Source organism: Cornus florida, unplaced genomic scaffold (genome assembly GCF_030987335.1).
Source record: "Cornus florida cultivar Cherokee Brave unplaced genomic scaffold, ASM3098733v1 CherokeeBrave_3.0.0_Hap2_Chr02, whole genome shotgun sequence".
Lineage (NCBI taxonomy): Eukaryota > Viridiplantae > Streptophyta > Magnoliopsida > Cornales > Cornaceae > Cornus > Cornus florida.
This window is the reverse complement of record NW_026775572.1, coordinates 8,805,851-8,824,250: the sequence shown is the minus strand read 5'-3', so window position 1 is coordinate 8,824,250 and position 18,400 is coordinate 8,805,851. Positions and strand designations below refer to the sequence as shown.

Here is an 18,400-nt window from a genome sequence, read left to right as displayed (position 1 = left end):
AACGACTATAGACATAATCCGAACTTTACTCGATTTGAGTAAAGTGATGGTTTTATACGAGTTATGTGGATTAGTTAGGACTTAAGTTACACAATCCTTTTTAACGGGTGTTACTCTCACGCTTCGCGCGCACTCTGACACAAATTCTCACTTATGACTTAATTCTGCCACTCTTACACTCCCGCTTTCAAATATATCCTCTCTCCTGCTCCAACTTAGGTCAAGACAAAGCCCAAATACCCCATTATCATATATATATATATATATATATATATATATGAGGTATCCGGTATCTCAAACAAACCTATAAAAATGCGAGGCAAGTTTCTGCACAAACCCACACACAAGACAAAGTAAATTGAAAATTTATTGAAGTGTCTGTTTTTTTTTGCAATTGACAAACTTAAAAAACAAATGGAACATTTTAGCATTACTCAATTAAATTTGATGCCTGAATACTCATCTTCTACACGTGCTTACGCACGTGCCTGTCCGGACACACATTAAGTGAAGTGCAGAGACTGTTTTGGGCTTGGGCTAATCTTTCAAAGAAGAAATGATTCTGGCTGAAAGCCTTAAACTCGACTTACCAGTCAAACTTAGCGGACTGGGCTAAGAATTGGGCTTTTTTTCTTCTTTTTTTTTTCTTTTTTTTTTTTGTATGTGAGAAGTAGAATATGAGATTTATGGATAAGTAATGTGATTTTTAAAATGCCATGGCAAATATACAATTAGCTAAAAATAAAAAATATAATGATATGATATGCAAATGTGTAGGATTAATTTTTGGAAACTTCTTTTATTTTACATTGATTAATTTTTAGAATTCTGATCTCGCGTTTGTCGCATCCTATGCTTTTACATTATTTATGCAACAGCTTCACATCACTTGTGGAATAATTTTACATAACTTATCCAACGATTTTTTTTTTTTTTTTACGAAAGTGTTGTTTGATAAAAATGAAAATTAAGTACCGAAAATTTTAAGAACTTTTCAAGTATTGATGTCTTTAAATGGTAATTAAAAAATATATTTTTTGAAATCTTTTTGAATTTTCGGAGTCTAGCATTCAATGAGAAGTAATATTTTAAGCTGTGCATACCAGTTTCAGTAATATTCCAATTACATTATCACACATTTAATACATTAATTCCTTTAAATTTAAGTACTGAATTGAGTTTTAAAAAAGAACGGAAGTGATCCGAATTTTCAGTTATTTGGTTGAAATTGCAAAGGAGAGTGAGTGGAGATTTTTGACTGCTAAGAAATTCAGAACAGAAGATTCCATGCTCTGTGGGATTAAAATTAGTAAGCCTAGGTGAGAGAGTGGGCCCTAAACCTTCGGCTGATCCTTTTGGGCCTCCAAAGTCCAACATTTTACACCTTCAATTTTCAGGGTTTAAAGCTCTCTCCCTTTCACCATTTCCCATCCACTATCAATCAATCAGGGTTTTAGAGCTTTTTCTCTCTCTGCGCCATAAACACCGACTATGGAGGCTCTTGCTAAAGTACACCACCGTCACCAACCACTTCTTTCACTCCATCACCACCGTCCATCATTCTCGAGACCCATTTCTTCTCTCTCCTTCAGAACTCCACCACCATCAACATGGTCGTCATCAATCAAAGCATCATCATCATTCTCTTCCCCTCTTCCTCCAAACCCTAAACCCCAAATTCTTGAAACCCTAAGCCCTTCCCCTCTCTCTCTCCTCAAAACTACCTTTGTCGCCGCCGTGGCCACCACTGCCCTTTTCTTTGCCCGGTTCAATGTTAAACCCGTCATCGCCGCCCCCATTTCACCCCCACCCGCCGTCCAAACCGCCACCAACGACACGGTTTCGGACCAAGCCAGAGAGAAAACGCTCGAAGAACACCTAACCTCTCGGCCGAACGACGTTGAAGCCCTTCGAAACCTAATGGAGATCAAGATCAAGAACCGGAAGGTCCAAGAAGCGATTAGCATCATCGAGCGATTGATCGAACTCGAACCCAACGACAACGAGTGGCCATTGTTGAAGGCCCACATGTACTGTTACAGCGGAGACCTTGAATTGGCGAAATTAGGATTCAACGATATACTATCAAAAGACCCCCTTCGCGTGGAGGCCTATCATGGACTGGTAATGGTGGCGTCACAGGCCGATTTGACCGACGAATTGAAAGAGATTGAGAAGCGGATTGCGGAGGGAATGGAGGTGTGTAAGAGGGAAAAGAAAAAGGAGGACTTGAGGGACTTTAAGCTTTTGATTGCTCAAATTCGGGTGATTGAGGGCAGTTACAATGAGGCATTGAAGGTTTATCAAGAGCTTGTGAAGGAAGAGCCGAGAGATTTTCGGCCATATCTATGTCAGGGGATAATATATACACTCTTGAGGAAGAAAGATGAGGCAGAGGAGCAATTTCAGAAATATAGGAGGCTTGTTCCTAAGGGGCATCCATATGCAAGATATTTTGATGATAATATGATCGCCACCAAGGTTTTTGCACAGAAAGTGGAAAATGAGAGAGCGGGTTCGAAGAGCTGAGTGGAATAGGTCACCCTTTTCCATTTTCGGGCTGAAGAATGGCTGGTTAAGGCATGGTGTTGAGGGTCAGGTTCAGGTTAGCTAAGCTTTTTTTTGCATACTTAACCACTTTTTTTTGTTATCTTTTTTATCCTTTCTTTTTTATGCTTTTCGTTGTATAATGTTAATAGAGATGTAGGTTGTTAGGTTATAATCAATTGAACCATATTGGGGCTCAACGAAGATTTTTATGGTGACTCAAGCTTTTATGCAGTTGTGTGGATGCAAAGTGTAAGGAATGTTATGTAACGAAGGAATTTACTCGGGTACATTTGAATGTCTCCCCATAGTTAAATTGCATGTTATGTTTCATATGGAGCTATTAAAGAGAATGTTGACAAGTATCACAGGTGGTTCATATGTATTATTAACTAATAGCATTACATCCTAATATGGTTCAATTGACCTAGACAATTAATTGTGTGGATGCTTCTAACTTTAGTTGATGGCTGCATTCTATGAGTTCTGCGTTTCATTGTGACCTGATAAAAACCCTTCCTGGAATAGATTACTGTTTTCCGTTTCGGGCTGAAGAATGGTGGGTATGGCATGCTTTTGAGGGTCTGATTTAGTTATAGCTAGTTTTTTGCATGCGTAAGCCCCCTTGTTTGTTTTTTTTCATCCTTCCTTTTTCATGCTTTTTCGACTGAGCATTTTGAGTAGTGCAGTGTGGTGAGGATATGATGACATGATTAAGCCCCAGAGAGATGTTTGCCTGAGTCTTTTTCAGCTGTTCCAGAACTCTATCTTCTTCAGGCCATTCTGATCTTTCATCTGCAGTCACCTTCTCCTGAGGCGGGACAGGATTGTAGTGGTGTCCTGATCAGGTCACATTGTGGATGTATATTGTTATCAGAGTTGTAGTTGGTTAGGTCATGATCAATTGAAACATATTAGGTGTCACATTAGGCCTGAAGGAAAATTTTATTTTATGGTGATTCAGGCTTTGATGCAATAGTGTGGTAACATTATGTAACAGAGGAGTTAACTAGGGTACATTTGAATGTTTCCCCTTAGTTAAATTGCCTGTTATGTTTTATATATAATTAAGCATCACTCTGAGCTATTACAGAGAATGGAAACAAGTATTACTTGTTCTTCAAATGTATCCACTAATAGCATTACATCCCAATATGGTTCTATTGACCTAAACAACTAAAGGTGTTCATGCTTCTAACTTTAGTTGATGGTTGCATTCTATTAGAAGCGTATCATCGAGACCTAATAAAGGCTCACATATCATATTCTACTACAGTAGCTTGGGTCACCACACACTTGTGTTTAGTATTGCTGAAGTTAATTAGATTATTTGGTTATTGTAATGTAAATCTGTAACTAAACTATCAAGTTATGATGCCATTTTAGGCTATGCTTGATACCTATGTTACATAGACCATTCTAAATACATGAGGAGGTACCTGCTTTAGATACAATACATCTGGGTATAGAATGGGTTATTTGTAAAACATGTCTGATTGGAACATTTACTTAGAAAGTATATCTGATAATCTGGTAGTTGTGGGAATAAAGGTGGTTCTGACACTGCAAAACTTGATTTATGCTTCATTATTATTATTATTTTTTTAATTTTTTACATTTAACTATTTTATTCAGACATCTGTTTAAAGTAGTAAAAATTGCAGCATCACCTTTTTCGTAGCTTGTGATATCAAAAGGTAAAAGATGATACTGTAGATATGTAGTTGCCGTATCGTCACATTCTGATTTGAAAAGAGTCATTAGCATGTTGTTATGACTAAAGCATAACATTGAACGTAATGCTTGCAACCCTTGATTTGGTTTTGGTGAGAGAAATCTGGTTTTCGCTCAAAAGGAGCAAGGGAAGTGTATAATTTGTTTCCTAGATTAGCCCATTCTATCAATTAATTGAAGTTGAAGTGAAATGGAGTCGTAAAACTAAATTCATGTCATTCTAAAAGTTTAAGGTCTTCAGATAAATGATTCAATCGCAGTGTTTTAATTTTTTTTTTGTTACCTGTGTGTTGGTTCAAATTCAGTCCTTTAAGTTAAATCAAAGTCTTAACATTCAGCATTGTTAGTGCTAAATTGTGTAACACTCCAGATTTCTTGTTCCAGAGTGTGTACCACCCTGTGGTTTTTTCTTGCATATACAAATAGCTCAAGTTCGACATGCACAAATGGTAAGTTTTTATTTTATATACTCACACTTTATTTGCTAGTTCCTTGAACTCTAATGATTATGTCTTGCCTGTGTACTTCAGACAGTTTTTTGTTTTTCTTTTGTGTGTGTCTTGGTATTGGAAAATCTAATTTGTCTTTCAATCTAGATCTGTATAGAGAGCAGTTATTCAGCAGCACGGTACAGTTGGAATCTGTCTCTCTTTTTCTTTTCTTTTACCTTTATATAAATATATATATTGTGGATTAAAATCTCTTAGTATCATAGTTTTCCACTCAAAGCTTCTATATTACACAATGTTGGGTTCCCTGGATCAATGTTTGAGATGTAGCCTCTGGAACTCTTTCACCTAGTGGCAAACTTTACAAGGCACTTTACTTTTGCAGAATCTTCCCCAATCTATCGAATTGCACAGACTCTTCAATGTTCTACAATCCATCATTTCTCTCTTCAATATTCTACCATCTACACACAAATTGGAAACATGCAACGCAGACGTTATATGTGGTCTTCCTCCCCGCTCGTGTAGCAGGGTGTGATTTGATCTTTTTAGTTCCTGTTGGATTCTTTGAAAGTAGTAGTTGTTACTTTGAGAGTAGTTCAAATCCAACCTGATTAGATCAAGTTTTAGTCTGTCTTTGTTGTCTGTCAGTATGAAACTATAATCTCAATTCTCAACAATGTTATAAGGTACGTAATCCCATATATGGTGATTTTTTTCAATGCTATATTGACCATTATAAACAAATGTTGCATTCATACTTATTTAATAAATAATACATCAATTACTTGATTTTTTTTCGGTTAATAAATCTAATTACTTTGATGTGTTCCTTGATCATAACCAAGTTTTAACTTTTGGCCATTTTATGGTTATTAAATTCTCCAAATAACTTGGTGGGTTGATTTGATGATGCAAGTTATGAAATTTTCATTGTTTTTATAGATGTAATTTTTCTGGCTTTGGTTTTAAATTTTTCAATGTTTATGTCCAATCCCTCTTATATGCAATGTTTGTCAAATTCTGTGAGACTTAAAAAATTATGTCTACAAAATATGGATTTTGGTTGTTGGATGCATTAGACATTTGTTATGATTGTGCCCTAACAATATTTAAATTCTCCACTTTTATCTTTCTATTGTCTGAATATGGTATGGAGTCTATCGACAGTCAACCTCAATCAAATTGGAATTTAAAATCTTGTGAGATTAGTGGTATGTATTTCAAGTATGGTTTAAATTTATAAGTCATAATCCAGCCAAGAATCAAGGTATGTCTTAACATTTTTTATTTTTTATTTTTTTTATTATTATTATTTTTTTAAATCGAACGGTTGTTCTGGATAATATAATATGTTTACGGATTGGGGAAAAAAAAAATTCGGGATTACCCTTGTGGTTAGTAATAATCTTTTTCTTTACAAGTTTTTTTGTTAAATTTCTTATAGGGTCAAGTGCAAAAAACAATAAATTGTTACGAAAAAGGTGATGCTGCAATTTTTACTACTTTAAACAATAAATTTCTTATAGGGTCAAGTGCAAAAAACAATAAATTTTAGTAGAAAAGAGTAAATTGAAATCTCAAAAAATTCAAATCCTTATTCTACAAATTCTCAAAGTTTAAAAAAAAAAGAACAATAAATTGTTATGCATGTCTCCTTTTAAAATTACCAATTTGTCCCTTCTAATTTAAATATATATAATTACAAAGTTTGAAATTTTTTAAAAAAATAAAGGATAATGATGAAAATATAGAATTTATTTGCTTTGACTCTTTAAAGAAAGAGGACAATTAATTTGGGACATATAAAAAAAGAAAAATGGATTACTAATATGGGACTGAGGGAGTAGTTTTCAAGGTTGGTTGGTCTTTTTTTCTTTTTTTTTTTTTTTTTTTTTTTTGGGGCGGGGGGTTTGGAGGGTCAAAGTGATTATGTAGCCACGCTCTTAGAAAAATACACTAAAAAATGTGAGTTTTAAATTTGGAAATATAAATACACTAATCCTTTATCAATGTAAAAAATGTGAGTTTTAAATATGGAAATCTATGTAGTTTTTTTAAGAAAACAAATAACATTAATTTGTAAAATTGCAGTCCGTTGTTTTGTATTTGCAGTTTTTAGACGCAAACACATGTAGTTTTTCTAGCTGTTATTCCTGGATAAGATCTTGGTTGTGCCACAAGCATATAATGGTGTATTCCATTAAAATTATTTGAACCCATCTGGGGAAATAAGTTTTTTGATGATGTTATTAGAGCTCATGAATTGATGGTGGAGGTTATGGTGGTGTTGGAAGTCGGTCCGAAAACTTCTCCGAATTTTCGAAAATTAAAAACATATTCAATTGAGATTAGAATAACAATTTCTTCCTTTTAATTGTTGTTGAAGAAAATTTCGAAATTATAAAAATACTAATCACTATCATTATTTTTACTCTCAACTCTTGAAATATATTTTAATCCCGTTTGCCTCTGTGGTCACTTGTGTAGTCAGGTGGAGGGTAATGACACAAATCACCACTGGTTGTAACCAATTCAATCCAATGACTTGGTGTGAGGGGTATACGGAGGTATCTTGTGAGTAATTTAGGTCCAAATGGTATTAAGGAGGTACTCTTTGACGTCGACGATTACAAATTCCCCTTAGAGATGAAGTTCATTACAGAGAAGATGGCCTATGAATCCCAATTTAGCTAGTGAGTACAAAGCAGCCACCATATATTACATCATTTGTCAACAGCCACAATAGCCAATAATAATTATATTACCGTCCATAAACAATAGCCAAGTATCTAATTATATAAATTAACTTAGACTAATATATTAAAGTCCGTATGCCTAGTAGTTTCCTCTTTGAGTGCATAAGCTTAAGCCCCTTTCACTCATGTGACCTAATCTCTGGTGCCAAAGGTTGTGATCTTCTCTATTTTCTGCAACTGCTATAGACCCACAAACACTGGTAGTTGTGTAGAGAGTATCAGACTTCTTACCAAGTGCAACACTAGGAGTTATGCTTGAGCACAGACTTAGAACATAAGAAGAACTACAAAAAAAAAAAAAAAAAAAAGGGTAAAGTGCAAAAAAAACCCCTAAACTTTACTCTCTCTCCCAAGAAACCCCCCTGAACTATTTTTTTAACAGAAAACCCCCTAAACTATCATCATTTTTGCAAAAGAAACCCAGGTGATACTGTTCCGGTAAATTTTTGGCCGCCCCTATATGCTGTATATTATAAATGGCAATCCTACCCTTATATACAAAATACATATGTTATATTATACTATATATATATATATATCTTCTCCGGTGACCAAGTTCAAAACCTAAAACCTGTGTGTTGATTTCGGACCTGATTTGGCAAATCAAACCAAACTAATCACAAAATCAACCTTAATTAAATCATTGACGGATTGAATCTCTGGATTTTGCTTTTGTCATTGATGTTTTTTCCTCTCCCGACAGCCACGGCTACGGGAATCCTACGCCGCCTTGAGTTGTGCACAATTATTAGGTTTGAATATTTGGGCAAAAAAGATTTGTTTGGATAATTGAAGGTGATGATGGGTTGGTGTGGGCTGGGAAAAAGCAACAAAGTAACTTTGGTTTTCAATTGGAGGTGATAATGTTGATTTGGGAAAAAAAAACTTGTTTTTTCAATTATTCGTTTGCTTTTGGTACCCTAGAATTGTTAGTTTTTTTTTCTCCAACAATTAATGATGGGCCATCCTTATCTTCTAATAAGCAAACAAACAATTGACTTCCAGCAAAATGGTTTATATTGCCAATATAATATATATACACACACACACACACACACACACACACACACACACACATATATATAAACTGTCAGAGAATCATTTTGGCATATAATTGAGACTTTGACAACATAGCTTCATCTTCTCACGGTAAATTGAAGCAATTTCACCTACAAAATGAAACTTAGGAGTTTACGGTTGGGCTCTCACCGGCCAACCTCAAACTCCATGACCGCCGGCGAGAAAATCTAAGCATTAACGAGCAGTGAAAGCCAACCTCAAAATCCATGACCGCTAGCGAGAAGCTCTAAGCATCAACAACACAATCGCAAACACAATCACAGTGATCAAACCAGTGAGTCTTATTTCGGTGAACCACAAACAGATAGGCGACAAAGCTTGAGCATCATACAAACATGGCTGACTAATTTGCGAGCATCTTTGGAGACCCAACCCGAGAATTTCATTGAAGACCCATCTGGTCGACAGAAGTTGGCTGCAGGAGGTTGCAATTGGTTGGTGTTGACTGTGGGAGAAGGAGAGCGTAGAGAGAGAGAGAGAGAGAACCGTATGGGTAAGGTCGTGTTTAGTAGTAGTTGAGATTGTATTTGAAACGTCAGCATCTCACTAAGGGTATCTTTGTAATCTAACATTTCCGGTGACAGTAGTTTTTTAATTTGTCTTTAACTGCAATTTTTTGATAGTTCAAGGGGCAATTCTTAATTTAGGGAGGTTTTTTGCATTTTGCTTCAAAAAAAAATGATGCCTATATATAGAACTATATATATATATATATATATATATATATATATATATATATATTACTCCATATTTGTTAATTTTGCTTGCCTCAGCGTGCAAACTTTAGTCACATGATTGTCTTGATTTTCTTGACACATATATATGTATATATATATATAAAGACAAAGAGGTGGAAAAAGAAATTATAAAAAAAAAGGGGGGAAGAACATGGAATCGTAATAGCGAAAAAAAATAAAAATAAAAATAAAAAAAATCCCTTTGCCACTTTTTTGTTTTTGTTTTTCCACCTCAAAGAAAATACTAGGGGCCTCCTTATAAAAACAGTAAACCTTAGCTATTGAAAATTAACTTTCTAGGATTCTTGATCCACCGTAGGGAATTGAAGTAGATCGAAATAAAACCAAGGACATCATGATACAGGTGATGCGTACATCAAAGGTTAGCAGAAATCGCTGTGTTCCAACCGATGATTGTACTCCACGCCTTTCTATTTCAGCATCTTTTTGTTGAAGTAGAGTGCTCATGTATGCAAGTTGTTTTAGTTGTTGTTTCTTCCATATTCTTAATGTATTGACAAATATATATCGTGTTCCCCTCAATGACATTTCCCTCAATGCCATTTGGAAACCCAGGTATAACATCTGTGTAGGTGTCACTTATTAGAAGTTGACATGGCACGTTGATAAGTCAATATGACCCTTGCCAAATCCTCCATGGCAATTTGAAAAATCAAAAGTCTCGAAGGACCAAACTTCGAGCACCCTAAGCCCTGGCATCGCCCCAGGTCCATCAAGTCTCGAAAGATCAAACTTCGAGCACCTTAAGCCCTGGCATCGCTCCAGGCCCATCAAGCCTCGAAAGATCAAACTTCGAACAATCCAAGCCTTGACATTGCTCCAGGCCCATCAAGTCTCGAAAGATCAAACTTCGAGCACTCCGAGCTCTGGCATCGCTCTATGCCCATCAAGCCTCAAAAGATTAAACTTCGAGCACCCTAAGCCCTGGCATCGCTCCAGGCCCATTAAGCCTCGAGGAGCCAATCCTCAAGCAACCTAAGTCCTGGCATTGCTCTAGGCCCACTAAGCCTCGAGGAACCAATCCTCGAGCACTCTAAACCCTAGCACTGCTTCAGGCCCATCAAACCTCGAGAGACCAACTCTCGAATACCTCGAGTCCTGGCGTTACGCCAAACAACATCACTTTGAAGGACTGGAGCCCTAAGGGGCTCGCCATTAAGGGATTGTGTATAGTATGAAACGAAGGTAGGGTTTTCGAGACTAAAAGGAATCTGTTTTTGGGAAACTTAGGAGGATCTTGAATTGGTGGATGAGACGTCAAGAGGTGCCTTCGCTCTCAGCAAGGCCCGATTAACAAGATGATAGAATTATACATTTCATGACAGCTAACCTTAAAATCACATTTAATGCTGTGTCAGGCTTGACCAACTGACGGCCAAGCAACATTTAATGCCCCTGATTAACGGAGAAGTGACATGGCAATGTAGGACAAGGCTCGAGGAAAGGATTAGACCCTTCAGACTCCTAAATCTCCAGGATAACTCATGTAATCCAGATCGAGAGTAATGCATGCGAGGGACCATGCACGGAAAGGATTATTGGATAATAACCAATGGAATCCGGATCTATAAATAATACTGTCCTATGAAGGAATAACCAACCCAGAAAAGGAAATTGTCATAAGATATTGTATACTCGCTCTACCACCATCTTAATCTTGATAGTTGGTCTTCTTCTCCTCCTCTTATACTGAGCATTTCCTCTGTTTTCCTTCATATTTGTATTTCTGATATCACCATTATATTATTCCATTATATTATTGTTTACTATCTGATCAAAAAGAACCTCTACAATCTGCATTAAATATTATCCAAAATATGTATTTAAATATGTGTTTCCATTATGGATAGAGGTTTGGCCACTTGAAAATGATTTTGAATAAAATATGTAAGTATTGGTCTGGTGCCAAATCCTAGAGTGAAATGGCCATATTAGTTAAAAACTCTACACTTACTCTTAGCAATTTTCACACTCACCCTTGAAGGTGATAGTAACATATAGGGTTCTACTCTTGGTGGATGGAGGATGCATTATAATTAATGTTTAAGATTTTTAAAATCTACATCAAGAATTCAAGTATTGTCTTTAGAACGCTTCCCCTAAATTTTTATATTTTTACAAACTCTACAAAACTCTTTAGCTCTTTAGAATCCTCCCTTCCTCTCTGCAATACCCTACAATCTCAATACATATGTGAAAGACTTTAAAACTCAATTCTGCTCAAATGGCATGCAGATTCATTTGCTCTAGTACAGTGGGATGTAACATATCTTACTTTCTTTTGTTTTTCTTCCATTTCTTTCCAAACAATATTCCTTAAAAGTGCAAAGTACAATATTCCTTAAAAGTGCAAATATATATCTTTCAAGTATATACCATCTTGAAAATTTGATACATAAACTGAGTTCTTATGTGGACTCAACCACACAACAACATGATGGAGTTCACCATTTCCATTTGCCATTTGAAAATAATTGCTTGTAAATGTTTCTCAGGAGATGACATTTCCCTAGTTTTTGTGCCAATTGATTTTTTTTTCTTATTATTATTTTTTTCCCAGGAAAAATCGTGCTGGTTGTAATGCATCCACTCTTTGAAGTGTTCGGGGAGTCCCCATTATTTTTTTCTTGTAAAGATTGTACCATTTTCAACACAGTTGTTTGATTAGTAAGATCACTTGTAACAAACGACATCTTTTCATAATAATCAAATTCAAACGAATCATAGGAAGCAATTGCATGCTATTAACAATCTTTTGCCAATAAGAACACGCAAAACGGAGACAACATTCAGAACCCGACTGCACATGTGAAACCTATCACCTTTCTATCACATTTCGGATTCCGAATAAAAAACATGAAAAATGTTTTATTGGGTTGATTTATTTTTCCCGGGCTCTAATTGGATCCATATAAATGAAGTCCATGCATTGAGCCTTGAGCTATGAATTTCTTTATGGACCTAGATTTAGAGCCCAAGATTCCAAAACCAGGAATTACAGCTATGTGGTCGGATTACAGCAACCTGACAATTTAATCTCATTGACTTCTATTCTCTCCAAACTGTGTGTATACACACATATGTGTGTGTGTGTGTGCGTGTCTAGGAAAGGTCTGTTCAGGATGGGAAAGTTTGATGGGCATCCTCAAAAAGTGATACCTAAGTTAAGCATATGGTTTATTCTGTGTTCTCTTCACAGTGCCTTAAATTTACTTTAGACCCTATCACTAATGTTAAAGCCTAGTATTTGTTTGTATTTCATTGTCCAGTCCAGGTGACGTGGCATTTCTTATCATGATTATGGACGTTCAAAGGGCATGATGGTGGATTTAGACCTATAATGCACTTTAGTTAAAGAATTTGCTTTTCCTTTTTTCTTTTACCCTAGGTCAAAATTATTCAGTTAAACAGCCCTATCATCTGTTAAAATAAGTTTGAGAAATATTTTATGATATCATTTATTGACAATTTGTGCACGACTTGGACTTGACTATGAAAAAGTGAATTTTGGTGCAGTACAACACAAGTATTGTATCACATCAAACAGCCCACAAACATTACATGTATGCACGATCAGAGTGTGAGCATTCTCAATATTAAAAACCTAATATAAGTGTAATCAATGACGTGAGTCTGTGACAAGGAGAAAAACTATAATACCCCCAGTACTGTACTTTTGAAATATTCTAGAATTTTCGTAAGGTTATGTTGTGGTGGTCTAAGCTTTTAAACCTTGACATGGTTATGTGGTCAAGCATGAGGTCCCATGTTTGGAAAGTAATTGAGGAAATAATAATAAGAATAAAAACAGCATATAGACAAGCATCATTGTGATTCACTGAAGAAGAAACAGCAGATTCATTTTTGTTCACTTTATGAAAGGTGTTGGACTCTTATAGAAGACAATGATTTTATTATGTATTTTGCTTTGGGTCCATGTACACTGAAAAAGAGACAACGGTGCCAACCCAATCATATAGAATACGTAGTAATGGTGAATGGTGATATTTTCTAACCCAACAGTGTGTAAATTCAATATGTTTTAAGGTCATACTCATATTAATGCATTAATTTGGGTGTGAGTTGTTGTTGTTGTTTGTTCCTTTTTTTTTTAATTTATTTTTATTTTTTTAACCAACTGGGTATGAATGAGTTGGAGTGGTAAATATTACCTAAACTTATCAATCCGACCAAACCTTTTTAAAATTTCAACTGGTTTGAGTAGCTTATTCTTAAATGTTGGTTGGGAATTGTATTCTTATATGTTATGATATAGTAAGGATTTAAGGCCTGTAGTTGTTGAAATGCTGGTGAAAATCTGACACTTATCAGTTATTAATATTTGTTCAGATTATTCTAACCCATGCGTCTAATTGAATGAGTTTCTATCCATTTCATCTTCAAACATAGATATATAAGTGCAGAAAACAGGCTTAAAGTAGATTTCGCTTTTACAGTTTTACCTTCTATTTAAAAAAAGTGTATATAAATTACCCCTAATTTTTTTAAATTATGCAAAAATACCCATTTGACATAAATTAGTGTTGTAATACCTATTTTGACCTTTTATTCTTCCAAAAATGCCTAAAGAGGTATATATGTTACTAATCTCATAATATAGGAGTATTATGTGCACATTATCTTTTTTTTTTTTTTTTTAACTTATTTCTCTCTCTATATATATCTCTAAACTTTTTTTTTTTAAACTTTGAGAATTCATATAACAAGAATTTGAAATTTAGATTTCAATTTACTGTTTTCTTCCAAAAAAAATATCTTTATTTTATTTTATTTTATTTTTCGTTCCAACACTATTAAAAAAAAATCCAATATTAATGTGCACTGATATTTGGAGTTTGTGAAAGATTTGTTTTCTTTAGTTTGCACTTTATTTTCGTTTTTTATTTTTTATTTTCTATTTTATCTTTACTTTTTTTATATTTTTATTTTTATTTTCTGTTTTTATCTTTACTTGTCCATTGACGGCGTCCTCTAATAATGTCATTTTCGTTCATTTTACAAAATTATATATTTTTAGATATTTTATAAAATGGTTTAGTAAAGATAATTTAATTAACTTAGGGTTTAAATTTATCAGAGAGATTTATTTATACCAAATTTAAACTTTATGAGTGCTTTTTGCACATGAGGAACATCCTCCAATAGTGTCATTTTTCAGTCATTTTACAAAATTATTTATTTTTATATATTTTATATAGTAAGGGTAATTTAGTCAACGTAAAATTTAAATTTGTCTGAGAGACCTATTTGCATCAAATTGAAACTTTATGGTTGTTTTTTTGCACATGAGGGTGTTTTTTGCATTTGACTCCAAACATGAATCACATTCACTAAATCAAATGAATAGAAACATTTAAACCTAACAAATAGGTTAAATAATTCAGTATAAGAATAATTTTCTTAAAAATAAATCTATAATAAATAAAATAAGGTTGTGCACACCCTTTTTTTTTTTCTTTTTTTTTTTTAAGCTTTTAATTTTTATATACATTTTCATACTTTTTCTTTCTTTCGTTTTTCATACCAATTTAAAACATCTGTTTTAATGTTCCCAAGGACCACAAGGTCAATTTCCTAAAAAAAAAATCTACAACAAATAAAATAAAGTTCTCATTTTTCAGATTTAGGTTATAATTTGGAGTGACATATACCAATCTGGAGTGACAGATACAACTGGAGAAAGCATATTGTCATTGTTAGAGGTAATAAATAAGGTGAAAATTTGGAATTATTGCCAAGGACCACAAGTTCAAGTGAAAAAAAAATATTTGACACAATTAATCTATCAATACGACTGCTAAAATCAAAGAATAAGACATGGCGAGAAGTTGTGAAAGAAAGTTATTTTCGTTACTCATAAATTATGGATTACAAATCAATCACCTTACTTAGGGGTGGTTACTAATCGAATCAAGTATCAATCTTAATCCAATCCACTCGCAACGGATTTGTTAGCCTACGGATTAGATCGAATCCAGTCTACGGACTGAATTTTTCAAAATAATATATTTTCACCAATTTTATATCCACTTACAAAACAGTATAAGTGTATAAAAAAATATAAATAAAACCAATTCAAATGCATAATAGGTGAGGCGGTCGCTTTTCTCTTTGCCCTTCTTTAGTTATTTGAGTTGTTTCATATTTAGCTATGTTTAAGTTTTGATTAAATGAAAGCTCGGTGGTTCACTGCTATTGATTGAGTAATAAATATTATAAAACTAATTATATAACGCTTACCAAAAAAAGAAAACAGAAAAAAGTATGGCATGTTAGGAGTTCATATATATATATATATATATATATATATATATATGTGTGTGTGTGTGTGTGTGTGTGTGTGTTAGTTACGGAAGAGTAAAGAAAAGTAAAAATATTATGTTAGTTACGGAAAAGTAAAGAAAAGTAAAGATATTACTATAATATTAATATTATATATATATATATATATATATATATAAATTACGAATTGATCACGGATCGGATCGAATTTTTGACAACCTAATCTGTGAACTACGGATTCAATTTTTTTGAATCCGCGACCGATCCATGAGTCTGGCAATCCGATCCGATTTGTACTGATCGGATCGGATTCACAGATTAGTGAACTTTTTTGCCCCACTCTAGCGATACCCGTTATGAATGCAATTCAATATTCACGTCTTAAATCTATATGGGAGTGACGTGGCAATCATAATTAAAAGGCCCAAATATAATTGAAAAATTGAAAATAAAAAATTCAAAAATCTTGGTGGTTATGTTTTGGTGTCATGAAATTGGAGTTTTGCAATTGGAATTGATATAATTGAATTTTCTAAGTTGCTTTTATCTAATTCCACCAATTTCAATTCCAATTTCAATTCAAAATCCAAAACTCCGAGCAATCCATTCATCCCCTTCCTTTCAAAATTCCTAAAACAACAATTATAGTCTACACTTGGGATAAATGTGCGGGTTTAGGTTAAGAATTTTGAATTTGTTTCTTTCTTTTACCTTCTGAGAAAGCTAGATTTGAATTGAATCCAATATTTGAATTGAATGAAGATAAACATAATTTTTGGATTAATGCTAATTTTTTTTTTTTTTTTTTTATCATTTTGAAAAATCTAAATTTCATAGGACTTATAAGTAAGAAATGGATATGAAATTTATTGATGCCATTCTCATCACTCTTATCCCGATTTTTTATTTATGGGGTTGAAAAATTAAAAGAATCCAAACAATGCCACCCGACAAGAAATTGCAAAATAATGCAACATAACTATACCATACGACTGTGCTCCATCGTGCACTTAATCCAAAAAATGATCCAAACTATATACCCGACCCTGTCCCAACGAATACTTAATTAACGGGTAGGAAACTCCCACAAAACAAAACAAAAAGGTGTCTCAACTTGTCAAGCAAAACAAAGCCTATAAAATGTTACCTGTACACACACACGCCTAAGGTCGTCTAGACTTCCATAGGTGACATTTTAATAAGTAAAAAAAAAAGAAGATTCTTACTTTGTTGGGTCCCTGTCATTTTCTTACCTACAACACAGATTTCGGATACCAATTCAATCCAATCAATAATACCCCCATGCAAGTAATCTTGTCCGTTGTTAAGCAACCCAAACAAATGATAAATTATATTTATTGCATGGTTTGCCGTGGCAGCTTAACTTATTTGAGATAATATATGTGTAAATCGATTAGTTTATGTAATAATATTAAATTTTGATAAATAATTACGAATCGTTAATACATCGCGTATCAATGACTCACGACTTATTGCAAAAGCCGATCATTCGCACAAACATGTGTTGTTATTGAAGTCCAATAACTAATCAGTTGTACCGACTCTTGTTAAACGGTTTCAAGCAAATACATCATGAGTTCTTTTTACAGATCATGTATGCCTTGGCTGTTCCGTTTCTAAACATGTAATTTTTATTTTTTTAATCTCAACTTACTTATCAAAATAATACTATAATTATTACTACAAAGTAATGTAGTAAGATTTTCTAAGATATAGTGACAATGACCAGCTCTAGCATGATAGTATGCCAATAAATGTCTCAACACTACCCATGTGAGAAGTCGCCTTCAATCCAAAAATTTAATACACATCACAATTAGATGAAAAGGACGGAGATTCAACATCAAGGGTGAATTTAGGAATTGTCAATGGGAGTTAGTATTGAACATAAATTTAATTACACAATTTCATAAGCAATTTTTGTTTGAATGGGTTAAAAAAGGGGTTAATACTACTATTAATTTTTTTTTTTTTTTTTAAATTAGGCTGAAAATACAATACTAAAAAAGTTTTTTTTTTTGGTGGGGGCTCAAGCCCTCCTCTGTGTCCACCTGTGTTTAGCATGTGTCTCCAATTCAAGTATATTATTCCTTCTTTAAAATAAAAGTTTTATAATAATAATAAAAAATCACTATAGATTTCATTAATAGAAGTGACTAAGATGGGCACACCAGATAGAGTTTATATTGTTTGAGCTGTCAATAATACTAACTTAATGACTTAAGTTTGGAAAACATCTAAAAGTCGTCAAATTACCTACTATATTTTAAAAACATTTAAACTGGTCCAGTTTGGAAAGTAAAAGAAAAAGAACACTACGTAGAAGAGATCAAAAGGGATTTCCAATTGTACACACAATTTGATGAAGTACACGAAAGTTATGTTCTACAGGGCCACGTATGGTTGATATTCATTAAATTAACATATTTTAAATTTAGTTCCCACCAAATATCACCAAAAAAAAAAAAAACTAAAGTTCCTTTTTGTTAATATATATACATACACACACACTATTAAAATTCTTGAGATTTGGATGTAATTATGAGATAATTCCAAATTTAAATGTCATAAATGTACTATTAAAATTTCCAATTGATTCCGACAGCACCATGTTTGACAAAGAAGTCTTTGAAGTAAAATTTTTTTTTATAAAAAATTTATCAACTTGCTAATCATTTACACAACATAGTAAGAAAATCTTGTGCTGTTGTTCAACTTAATCCGTTATATTATGTGAGCAAATTGATAT

General features: G+C 33.6%; 1 protein-coding gene across 1 annotated transcript; it reads left to right on the top strand.

Moving 5' to 3' along the window:
- Positions 1-1,403: 1,403 nt before the first annotated feature.
- LOC132293490 (protein SLOW GREEN 1, chloroplastic-like) lies at positions 1,404-5,541 on the top strand. Its single transcript, XM_059791000.1, has 2 exons — positions 1,404-2,605; positions 5,116-5,541. The coding sequence occupies exon 1, from the start codon at positions 1,492-1,494 to the stop codon at positions 2,527-2,529; it is 1,038 nt and encodes a 345-aa protein (XP_059646983.1). The 5' UTR covers positions 1,404-1,491; the 3' UTR covers positions 2,530-2,605; positions 5,116-5,541.
- Positions 5,542-18,400: the final 12,859 nt, after the last annotated feature.

What these genes read in the sequence shown, in the direction of transcription:
- LOC132293490 (XM_059791000.1), top strand. Translation starts at nt 1,492, where the DNA reads ATGGAGGCTCTTGCTAAAGTACACCACCGTCACCAACCACTTCTTTCA.